This window comes from Struthio camelus, chromosome 15, assembly GCF_040807025.1.
Source record: "Struthio camelus isolate bStrCam1 chromosome 15, bStrCam1.hap1, whole genome shotgun sequence".
NCBI classification, from domain to species: Eukaryota; Metazoa; Chordata; class Aves; order Struthioniformes; family Struthionidae; genus Struthio; species Struthio camelus.
The window spans coordinates 19909284-19921785 of NC_090956.1; the positions used below are offsets into that span (position 1 = coordinate 19909284).

The following is a 12502-nucleotide window of genomic DNA, read 5'->3' on the forward strand; positions in this document are numbered from 1 at the left end:
GCTTATCCGAAGCTGTGAGGAGGTGCCAGGGGAAAGATCAAGATATGCATATCCTTTTCCTTATACCCTTTTCCTCGTACCCTGTTCTTTGAGCAGTTGCTGGTGACTACTGTGAGAGACAGGAATTTCAATACAGAGAGCCCTCTGGTTTGACCCCTTTCTTATGCTCAGAGTTAGGAGACACTATTGGGGAGGGAAGTTGGAAGGTATACATGAAAAGTAAAGAAAAGCTAAACATTTTCTCGCCATGGGGAATATAGAGAAAATTCTGGGATCAGAGAATTCAATGGAAATTGTGCCACTCATCTCACTGAAACCAGAATTTTACCTCAGAAAGCTTAGTCTTACGGACAAATGTTGATCCCCTAGATTCTACTGGGGCCATAGCTATGTAAATAAAGGTTAAATGGAAAATTTGATCAGGCAGGAACCGCAAATAACACATGCGACATAAGTTAGACCAAGTATTAGTATGTATTTATGCACAAGAATAAAAACAGCTTTACAAGTTGAATTGGAAATTTAAACAGAGGAAGTTTAACAGCTTTTGTATATTATATTAAATAACCAAAACACCTTTTTCCAAAATTGGTAAAGAATAAATAATATAATTTACAATATGGTACAAAAAATAATCAGTAAGGACAGGCATTCGGCTTTATACATACACTATATAGGCATATTTATAATCTATAAAACAAATTCACATCTCAAACAAGCCAGAAACCTCAGATGATATGGCTTAACTATTATTAAAAGAAACAGCATTAAATTTTGCTGCCAGAACCATAAGCTCTAAAGCAGTTATCATGTTTCAGTAATTAATGATAACTTATTGCCGTAGTGCTTGCCAAGGTTTCACTTGGTTAACATTTACAAATTGTTGTGAAATTAAGAGATTCAAAGGTTTGAAAAGGTTAAAAAAAGTGCAGTACTTTCCTTATAAATGCATCTGAAGTCTGAGTGTAAAAAATAAAATGCAACTTAATTTCCACTCTGGGATCTGCGGAGTCAGTAGATGAAACATCTTTATAGATTAGATTTGATCCAAGCTATTTAATTGAATTTAGAAATATAAAGAAGGGTGTCAAGAACAGGCTAAACAATGCCATATTAAAAACAATTAATATTCCTATGCTTAGTAGATTTAGTGATAAAGGATAAAATGAATTGTGCGCTTAATCAGGATGCAACACCCAGCAGACAACCCACTGTTAACGCACACGTGTCTACACAGGCAGATCTAATTCTTAGGATATGGTACTGCTTTTCACCCAGACTATGATGACCACAAATACTGAATTTTCTGCCTTTCACCATGGGGAACTACTCAGAACTTCCTTTTATTACACACATGGTCACTGAACCAGCATGGGGCAAGCCTACCAGAGGTTTAAAAATAAAACCAGTAAAAACTAAAGCCAGGAACAAGCCTCAGAGCAACTAACATCAGAAGTGGAGACCAGGTTGTTAGTGTCCATTTGTCCTCTCCAACTGTCTTTCAGTGCCTTGGGCAGCTATGAAGATAACAAAGTTAAATGTTCCCTAAAAACAATCCTGCCTGCATTTCACTATAAACTTGCTTGAATATCCGTTTGGGATAAGCTGACGTGATTACAAAAGTGGATCTTGTTACTTCAGCTGGGGAAACTGAAATTAACATTTTTTAAAAGTTTTGGATTTTACTAAATAAACAAAAAAACACCCCACCGCACAATATATTGATTTATCCCTTGGCAGTCTTAGACACAAACTGATGATGATCAGCAAGTAAAGCACACCCACCTGAAATCTACAACTAGTGGAGTCAAAATGACTCCACCAGTTTAAGTGACTTTTCACATAATAAGAATAACAAATTCTGCATCAATTCAAAATCAATTCACAATGATCTAAGTTGTTTTCAAATTTTTCCCTGATAATATTTACTTTTCCTGAATGAAAGGGCTTTGTTATTCAAATGCAGTTTGCAGAGCATTATGTTTCTGAAATCAGAAGCCAAATACAGAAAGTCTCTGGGAACTGCAAGTCTCAAGAGACAGGAGGCTGCTAAGGTACCAAAAAAAAAAAAAAGTCAAAATCTGTTTTATAATAAGAACTTTTTAAAGAAGCTGATGCTAAACACTGTTTTAACCACAACATTTTGAATGCTGAACAAGTAGCTCTGTCATTTCCACTCTGCTATTACCTTGTGTTTCAAGTCTACTTGCAGAGGTTCAGGATATTAAAATCTTCTGATCTCATGGACACCACTAAAAATAGCCACCATACTGACATTCATTCTACAACATCATTATTCCCCTATGGCAACTGGATGGGCTGAGAGAAGGGGCAGCTTGTCAGCTCCCTCTTTCAGATGGCAGAAACTCACCACAGACTTTGAGGAAGCGCCCTGCCACCTAGGTGCAGCAACACTGGCACCTATTTGAGACAACCTAGAGTCAAAACCAGTGTGACAGCCACTCCATTGCCAGCATGGGGAGAGAAGATGGAAATGTTTGTCAAGGTGTATAATACACTGGAGACCATCAGGCTGATCTTTCAATATGTAGAAGCTTAAGAACAACAATTCAGTTTTTATACAGTACTCGATTAGAATGTATCACATCTCCTCCTGCATGTCCTGTAATCCATGGCCACAGTTATCGCAAGAGTCCTCTATCTTTGTCCTGAAAGTTGGAAGGAATTTTGGAGGTACAGTACATAGGATAAACAGCATTACTAACGTGAGAACCAATACCAAGAGGAGACACTCTGGGAAAGACTGAACCAAAATATATTTCAACTCTAAGTAAAACCTGAAAGTTTTAGATGGAGTGACTCTTGAGATTAATGGGTATCCTTGTCATATCCTTGTCAAGGGTGAACCCTCAAAATGATACACTTAACATTCCTCTTTCTGACAGCCTTCAACTTTTTATATTCTAGGTTTACATGATCTCCTGATAACTGCAACAGTTCTCCAACAGGGCTCAGTAGGGATAACAGAAGAACTTAAGACCCCACATGACATGCAGTCCGAATAGAAAGCTAGCCCACAGGTATGAAAAGTCTCCCTATGTCTGGTACGGACTGTCTTCTTGCTAGTGATATAGGCTTGATTCCTTGTTAGTTCCTACATCAGAAAGGAGAATGTAGCAATCTTGCATGTGGGTTCTTACAGAACGAATCCCAGGAATGTCTTCCAAATTCCACTACCTTTAGAGTGAGCCAATAAACTCTGGGCCACAGAAAAGAAGCATCAGAAAATGTTACATTTTCTCTTAATGATAGAGAGCACAAGGCAAACTATATAGCAGTAAAAAAAAACCTACATAAGCAGGGTAAAGTGACTGGGAAAAGAGTGAACCCAATCAGTGCACTGTGAGCAAGGTTACAAGAAGAAACTCCCAGTCAAATGCTTTGTAAAAGTAGCTAAAGGCAGGTAGATCTACATCCACCAAGTATAGTGCAAGTTGGGAAAATGAACCCCTGATAATAGCCTAAGAGATGGAGAAGTTTTGATTATTCATTAACAAACAGCTCTTAAATATAAAGTTGAGGTTTATATAGGACTAGTCCCTTGGATAAGTTCAGAGATACCCAAAATAGCCAAGGGACATCCTCTTACTGGAGAAGCAGAGAAGTGCTTAGAAAAGGGGCACAGTAGAAGTATCCTCTCTCAAGACTGGTAGGAAAGGAAATAGGAAAAGTCTCCTGAGTCATAAGGCAGAATCAAAGGAAAACCAGCTGGAGAGAAAGTAACTTTAGACTCCTTTGAACCTGCTGAAATCAGGATCTGGGTCTTTCAAATATTAAAACACTACCATTAAATGCATAGGGATTTCGTAGAGGGAGTACCAGATCCGTTAGTGCCCAGGAGTGACTAAAATGCAAGATGATGCCCTGAGGTACTACAGAGCACCTGGAATTAGCAGGACTAGGAGGAAACAAGGAGGGACTAAGGAATTAAGCTAGGACTTGACACCTTTCCTTTTTATGACACAAGATAGATTTCAGCAATTTTAGCGTTAAAATATTATTTGTAACTATACGTCATTCTTTCCTATTTCCTCTCCCAGGAAAACTCTCAGTGAGATACTGTATCTCGCATTTTTGTGGAGAAAGATGGCAGTATATTCAGATTTGCAGCAAAGCCAAGACTAATTATGACAAAGCTTTCCTAGTGATTCCCATAAGAGCTCTTTTGCTGTGTTTCCTGACTGAAAAAACAAACATCCTTCAGGGAGAGCAGAAAAACATTCTCCTACGGTGGGGGGGGGGGAGAGGGGGAAGGACTGTGAAATGTGACAAAGAATCTCATTTAAAGATAGAGAAGATGAGTACAGTCAGAAGAATGATGATTGTAACATGTGATGGGGTTCAAAAACAGAGGAAACTCCCCAGGGTTCCATGCAATCTGGGAGTAGGGTGAATCAGAGCTTCTCTACAAAACAAGAAAGCAGGTATATGCCCCTGCTGGAATGTTCAAACGACAAAACATTGCCAAAGAAACAGAATGGTGTATAAAAATGAAGCATCACAGAGCCATAGCGCCTTTGAAGAGAGTGCAAGAAACTTCAGTTTGACTGATTCATAAAAAGAGTGCCAACTAGGACATTTCAAGATGCAAAATGCTTTCCATACCCCGCCCCCACCCCTCATCCCCCACAACTTCAAAATGAATCCCAAATCATGGCATTTTGATTACTACACAAAAAATAATTCATGTAGGGGAGCTTCTGGCAACATCCTTTCTTGCTTGAGCTTCTTCTTCCTAGGCCATTCCACAGTACAAGTCCAGGACTGTCCCATAAACCTGCCATCTTATATCACTGATGCAGGGGACATGCCATTTCCTATAATACTATTCCATGCTTTGTTGTTCCCAGTGTATTGCACATTCCAGGACTTGCAAGTACTTCTTCAGACCTTTGAAGGCAATGCTGCTCTTTTAGAAAGAAGCGCACAAGATAGGTTCAACTGAGCCTCAGCTGCTTCTCCACAACCTGCCCTTGCTGTGATCCAGCGCTGCAAGTTCCACCTTAGCTGAACAGTCTCCACCAGCCTGCTGGTCTCGTATGCTCACTGTGAGAGATCTCCAATAGGGGGACCACCACCTCCTCCATCAAATAGAATTTCCCTGCGGGTTGGCTCAGGTATGGATAGCTCCTGGGCAAGGTCATTAAAACGAGATATGTAATCTATGCTGTTCTCATTCATCATGCAAGCCAGCTGGGAATCCACCACCTAGAAAAGAGGTAAGGAGAAAAGAGCAGCCACATGTCAGTGGAGATTTATTTTGCTTTATCTGAGTTAGAGAAGAGCTCCTCTCTGCGGCTTAATGGAAGCCTCCTGGGAGACACTATACAGTCTGAATGGGCCTTACCCACACATCACTACAACTATTCCTTAATTCGGCATCAAGATGCACTGCTAGAGACACTGATCAAAAACTATATAGATACTGCCTCTTATGTACATAATTGTGTCTGAAAAGAAAACATGATTCTGCAGAACAAAATAAAAGTCTTTCAAAATTCTTCCTTCATTAACGCTATTTGTAAATGATACTTGCTTCCTCTAGACTCCCACACAAACCCACGTTTGCCACAACAGCAATAAAATAACTGCAGCTGCTCTGGCGTGCCTAAAATGGTGGCTTACCCCATTTTCCTCTGAAGGCAGTTTGTTAGATCAATGGCTGCAGTATCACTTAAAATCCACACAAACAGATTATCATACACGCCTTTAATTAACACACATACTACTTGACAGATTCTTGCCAATAAAAGTTAGCAGAGTCTTCCTGTTTGACCCAGGAAGTGGAGCTGTGCATGAAGGCTGAAGCTGCCAAGGCCACTTTAGATCAGTGTTAACTGCAGCTTCTAGTTACAAGGTGTGCATAGAACTTCCTTATCAAAATCCAACGGGCAAAGGAGGAATGACTTTCTCCTTTCCTCAGGGCACAGTCCCCATGGAGTTACAATATAACCTGATGTTACCTTGAGCCCATGACTGTAAATCATAGGATAATTTAGGTTACAAAGGGAGCTTAAGAGGTCTCTAATCCAACCTCAAAATGAAAAAGTTTTTCCTTGTATCGAGTCAGAACCTCCCAAGTTTCAGCTTATGCCTGTTGCCTCTCTTCCTCCCAACCCCATACCACTGTGAAGGGCCTGGCTCCGTCTTCCTGATGATCTCCACGTAGGTATTGGAGGGGGCAGCTATGAAGTTCCCGCCCACCCCCTGAAGCCTTCTCTTCTCTGGCTGAACAAGCCCGGTATCCTCAGCCTCTTCTCACAGGGCAACAGCTCCAGTCCCCTGACTATCCTTGTGGCCCTCTGCTGAACTTGCTCCAGTTTATCTCTTTCTTTCCAGGATTGGGGGATCAAAACTGGATGCAATATTCTAGATAGGGTCTCACAAGTGCTGCGTAGAAGGAGATAATCATCACTTCCTTCAATCTACTGGCTATGCTCCTGTTAATACAGCCCAGGAGGCTGTTAGCCTTCCTTGCTGCCACAACACACTGCTGGCTCTCGTTCAGCTTGCTGTCTACCAAGATCCCCCCAGGTACTTTTCAGCAGAGCTGTTTCCCAGTCAGTCAGTCCCCAGCCTGTATTGCTGTCATGGGTTATTCCTTCTGAGGTGCAGGATTTTGCATTTCTCCTTGCTGAATTCCATAATGCCCCTGATGGCGCATCCCTCCAGCCTTTCTAGGTCCCTTTAAAAGTCAGCTCTACCCTCGAGCATATTGGAGCCTTAACTGCTGGTCTTCACTCCAACTCTGTAAATGATTTCAAAACAAAGGATAATTCTACCTATGGAGAAAATAATTCAGCAGTATAGGGCCTCCTGCCATTCTCTCAAGTAACTCAGCATTAGCCGTTTCCTGGTTCCTCCTCCTGGGCCTATTTACTTTTCCTACCAGCCCTCCAATTGCAGCGGCATCAGTATTAACCCTTCTCTCATCCTTAGTCTTTTCAAGTCCTGCTCTACAAAGCAGGATACACAAAATAGAAGGCTTAAAACTCTGTCGAAACAATGCTTATTTTCAATAAGGCAAACAGGACCTCCTCCAGCAGAAAGAACGTGAGTCAAAGGTGCTCACAACAGTTTGATGCAGCAGCTCTGGTGCAATATATCCTCACGTCATTTTGCATCTTTTAATTAAGACCTTGTTTTGCTAAGCTACAGTGCAGATGTCAAGCATCTTTGCCTTAAGTATCTCAGGGAGGTACGATAACACGCAGTAACACTGCACTAAAAAAGGAAGCAAAGACAGCTGAAAGTAAATCTGATGACATACCTCTGCTACATCTGCCAGAGACCGTGATACAAAAGAGTCCCGTGAGTTTCCATCCAGAAGGCTAGGTCCTAGCAAGGAGGTGCCACTCGCAGTTCCAACAGGAGTCGGCAACATTTTTCGGCCCTTCTCAGGGGAGATGAAACTTGCTAAAAAGAACAGGCACATCAGGAAGTCACTGCACTCAATGTTTGCAGTTGAGGGGTCAAAGAGGACAAGGAAATAGAAAATAAAGGACAACTATGTATCTCTTCTGTCTCCTGAAAATGATGTTACCAGCATGAACACCTTCAGCAGATTGCTAAGAGTACAAAGAGACCCATTACACTGGCACCATCAAGTGTTAACTCACAAAACCCCCAAACAAACCCAGTGATCTCATCTCTGAGATTACGCTCACCAAGCACAGAATTAAGCCTATTTTCCAACAGCACAGCCAAGGGTATCTTTTCACTTTGGCAGAAAGGCCAAAATGTCTCAACCTAACTGATGAGTCAGGCTCCAAAGAGACTACAAAGAAGTGCCAAGGAATTATTTGCCCTAAGGTATAGGCTCTTGCCCCAACCTAGCAACAGGATCATTTCAGGAACAGACTTGTAAAGAGAAAGAAAATACATTCGAGACAAAACTGTTACAAGCAAAAGCAAGAAACACGGGAAAAAATCTACTGAAGTCCTGCTGAATTTCCCATTTTCCAAAAGATCCACTTCTAATAAACATCTTTTTTTGGAAAGGAAATAGCTCTTTTGTTGCAGTTCTCTGCATACAGATACTTACAAAACAAGCTGCTCAGAGACGAGTCTGTGGAGTCATTGGGGTACCACTGGGGATCATGGCTGGGAGAGGCAATCCAGTTCTGCTGAGGACTACTGGATGGGGATGGAAGACTTTTGGAACTGTCGCTGCCATTCAGCTTTGCAGGAGAGAGAGAAACACCTTCACCTGTAAGCCAATGTCATGAATCACTGATTCAGTCAATGCGGTAAAGTTACAGGACACTGCACCAATTTTTTGTTTAACGACCCCCCCCCCAAAACTGTATACATCAGAAAAGAGAGGCCACCCACACAATTAACTTTCCAACAGATTAAAAAAAAAAAATCCCAAAACTGCTTCTTTAAAGTTTCTGCTGACATTTAAGATGATAGTGATTTTTTGAAAATTATTAATAGGAAAACTTTAGCTAAGCTCAGACTTACTGTATTGACCAGAGCTGATAGCTATTTCAATGATAGAATCACTGATTTGAGTGGCAGGCTCTCCTTGAGAAAGCACATCTTCAGGTGGTCCAGGCAGAGAAATATCCAAGAGAGCAGAGACATTGGGGGGAGAAAGACGGGTACTGGAAGCCTCTGATGAGGGAAGTGGAGGGGTGGAAAGACCATTTTGGAGGGGAGTCTTGGTTAGTTCTGATAGAGAAAGGACTGATGTGCCCTGTTACAAGAAACAGATGATTCATGAATTTATGAAGGGCTTGGATACATGTCTGAAAAACAACAGCTGAGCTCCTAAGCATCAGATTAAATTCAGATTTAAAAAAAGAGGACTAAATCCAGCAGAATATATTCTTAATGTTCTTTGTTCATGGATCCAAAAACACTTGGAAGTGTTTTTCTTCTCATCTAGATATAAAAAATTAATTGGGTCCATGTTTTGAACATCCACTGATACAGAGAAATTGTGTTATTTTCAGAAATAATATCTGTAAGCATAAACAAATATTCCTCATCCCATATCCTGCTAAACTGTCTGAAAAAACATGCGGTTTTAAGATACCTAAGAACATTTAATTTAACCTATGTAAGAGAAAAAAGCACCCATATATAGCAACAGAAATAACATTTTTTTGAGGAACCTACAAGATAGTTCTTAAGAATTAAGGATTACATTTGCCTTTATATAGACAAGAACCCTACAAATACTAACATAGTATAAATATTTTAAAAAGCTAACTCACTTTTTTGTACAGCTAGACCTGCCAAAAATCAATCTTTTTTTTTTTTTCTTAAGGAGTCTTCATTCTAATTCCTCTTCATAGAACTGTTTCTGAATTTTATCTGATGTAGCGCATGCAAAGCAATCCTGAGAACAGGAACCAGAACCTAACACCACCCGCCCCCCTTAAATAAATGCCTAGGTAAATGTCCTGACACTACTTCTGTAAAATCTTCCTCACTTTTATGCTCTTTGTTCACGTTAATTTTTGCATCTCCCTATCACAAGAAAGGTGGAAAATGCTTCCATTAAAAAAAAGAAAAGCTTGTATTCTGAGAGCTAAGTAGCTAACACAAGGTCCTGGATCCCACTGGAGAAGGAAGGTGGGAATAGGAGGACAAGACTCTCAGAATTTATGCGCTGCCACCCTTACTGTTTAAGTATCTACGTCTTATTGGATCCAATGTAAAGAAAAGGGATTCTTTTAAGAGGCTGATGGCATTATAATCATGCTTTTAGTCTTAATATTCCTCCTTCAGCAAGCAGGACTGCCAATTCCTGAAATCTTTCTTTGTAGTGTTTATAAATGCTTTGCTATATAGTACATGCCTGTTCTCAATTTCTCCATTAGATCAAGCATTAAGTAAGATTTGCTCGTCCTTCAGAGGTCAGAGTTTGTCAGCTTCATTTTGCTCTTTTACAGAATGGCACACAAATAAATCTAAGCAGCATTTTTGGTTTTTGTTCTTTAAATTTCTTCAAATGTTAGAGATTTCCATTTCCACAAAACATAATAATGGTATACAATAACCTGAGATCAAGGGTGTCTAACTGGCAATACCAGTGGTGTTTTCAAACCATTATCCATTTCATACAGCTGTTCAGCACATACTCTACCTGGAAACCATCAGGAACTGCCTCCTGCTGCTCATGCCGTGTTGGCAGGCTGATGAATGGAACCCGACACCCACTGCCTGAGCCCTAGAAGCACAACAGGAATTATGTGAGTGACACAATTTTACATGAGTTGCTGCAAATACAGCTGGGTATGTAAGAGGCAAGTGCACATCACTGTTTATGCATGCTTTTTCTACATATCCTGCCTTTCAAAATAGTCCACATCAACCCCCTGAGATAATGACAAGGACTAACAGGTACCTGGGTTTCAGTGAAAGGGATGGTAAAGAGAGATCACAGTTACCATTCTAAATACATCCCCAGAAGTCATGAGTTTGCCCCAGATTTCCAGCTGAGTCTCTGTCCCTCAAAATGCTACTCTTTCTTTTTGAGTACAGACTTCTGGATGGCCAAGTTCAATTGGCTCACAGCTGAAAGCCACTCCAGAGGATGGAAATTTGTTATTCAGCGCAATGATGATTTGATCCCTCAGCCCCTAAATGCACACTATACAACACAGATTGGGCTTGCCACGATAAGCGTGTCTAACAGCAGGCCCCAGGAGAAAGCTTACTGAAGAGTCATTAACAATATGGCTTTTGACATAGTGGAAGAATAAGATGCTTAACTGCTTTCAAAAGCACGCTCAAGAGACACTGACCTCCATAGTGGTGATGGAGCCTCCATTTTGATGTGCTACTGTTGATTCCTGCCCTGTTACCACTGTGGTCACTCCGTCTGGTGACAGTGGAGATACACCTGACAAACCATCTGCATCCAGGACGGGCAGAGGGCTACCAGGGATAATACCGGCACTTTTAGCAGCCAAGTCAATAGCACCTTTTGAGAAACAGGAAAAAAAAAACACATTCGAAGTCTTTTCTTCACAAAATTACTTCATTGTGACTCTTTTCAAAGATAATTTTTTAAAAATTGGCCAGACAGCCAAAACTTAACAAAGGCAAAAAGCAAAAACGGTAATTATCTGATCCGCTATGTCAATTGTTTCTCTTTAGAAAGGATAACATTTCTTTCAGCTGAATGTTTGTAACTTTTCTGCCCTGCTCCAATACATTACCAGGTATACAAACACAGTTTAGAGAAATATCCCTGGTTTTTTTTCCTTTTTTCCCCCACTTACAGTAACATCTACATCTCTTAATAATGTTCAGATAAAAAAGCAGTAGTTGGTTATACAATTTCTAGAAACTTCCTATGATTTACCAGGGAGCTATAAATACAACATAACCTTATTTTGTTATCTTGTTTCTAGCGGCCATTTGGCCTCAATATATAAACTTTCGCAGTTGCAGGGTCAAGCTCATCCAGATCTTTTAAAATTCGGTTAAAATAACCGAATGCCTTCCCATGGCAGTGAATTCTCCAAGCCTATTGCAAAACATAGAGGCATTCATTGTTTTCACCTCACTAATCATTCTAGTTAAGGGACCCTACTGTCCTTTGTTGCAAGACACTATTTGGAGTTTTGTTTTTTTCCTAATACACTGGCAATTTTTATCTTGTAGTATTCCTCATCTCAAGCTAGGAGATAGGCTGCTTACAAGTTTCTTTCAAATAGGTCACAACCTCTTTTCAAAATAGCCTTACAACAAAACGTGACAGAAGTGTGAAACTTCAGTTACATATTCTAAATCCTTGCTTTTCCCGCGGGTCAGACACTGCAAAGGAACCTAGTTTGGACTGTTCCACCACTGACTGCTGCCTTCCTCCAGTCACATAAAGCCACAGAAAGTAAGATATCAGTAATATAGCTCTATTCTCTTTTCTTTAATTTCAAAAGACACTAATGATTTATTTGTAGGAAAAAGAAACCAACAGTGTAACATCATATAGAACAGGACACACTGCAACTCTCATTCTGTTTAAGGAAAAACTTACTAGACAGATGGTTGGTAGCCTGTGCTGGAAGAACCTTCGGCACAATGGGACGAGAAACAGCGGCTTTATTCAATGAAGACTGGATTGGCCGAAATGAACCTCTCCCTAGGGTGAAGGATTAAATAACTCTCAAGCAAATGAAATCTAACATCTCTAAAGCAGAATACAACACGATTCAATGGAAGCAAAATAAACACAATTCCAAGCAGCGGTGAGCTCCAGGAATGCAAACAGTGGAGACAATGATGAAGTAGACTTGAAATAGTAATAAAAGCTAACCGATGCCCTACCACAAAAAAAATGCAACAGCAAGTGTTGCCGTCTCATTGCAGCTGCCTTCATTATTTTCAGTGAAGATAAACTTGAACCTCTAATGCTGATTTTCAGATTAATGCTGAGATGAGAGATAACTCGTACTACCATTGTTACTTAAGAGTGATCAGCAGAAAAGGACAAGTGGGCAGTATATTAATTATACAGTAC

The 12502-nt window shown here is 40.4% G+C and overlaps 1 protein-coding gene across 7 annotated transcripts in view; it reads right to left on the bottom strand.

The window, feature by feature from the left end:
* Positions 1 to 532: 532 nt before the first annotated feature.
* CRAMP1 (cramped chromatin regulator homolog 1) overlaps positions 533 to 12502 on the bottom strand; it is a 51872-nt gene continuing 39902 nt past the window's right edge. For all 7 annotated transcript variants that reach the window (XM_068908400.1, XM_068908397.1, XM_068908396.1 and 4 more), the window contains 7 exons: positions 12020 to 12124; positions 10782 to 10960; positions 10121 to 10204; positions 8488 to 8722; positions 8066 to 8230; positions 7292 to 7437; positions 533 to 5229 (listed from right to left, as the gene is read on the bottom strand). In XM_068908400.1, coding sequence (XP_068764501.1) covers positions 5065 to 5229; positions 7292 to 7437; positions 8066 to 8230; positions 8488 to 8722; positions 10121 to 10204; positions 10782 to 10960; positions 12020 to 12124 — 1079 coding nt within the window. In that variant the 3' untranslated portion in view covers positions 533 to 5064. The remainder of the gene's footprint in view (positions 5230 to 7291; positions 7438 to 8065; positions 8231 to 8487; positions 8723 to 10120; positions 10205 to 10781; positions 10961 to 12019; positions 12125 to 12502) is intronic.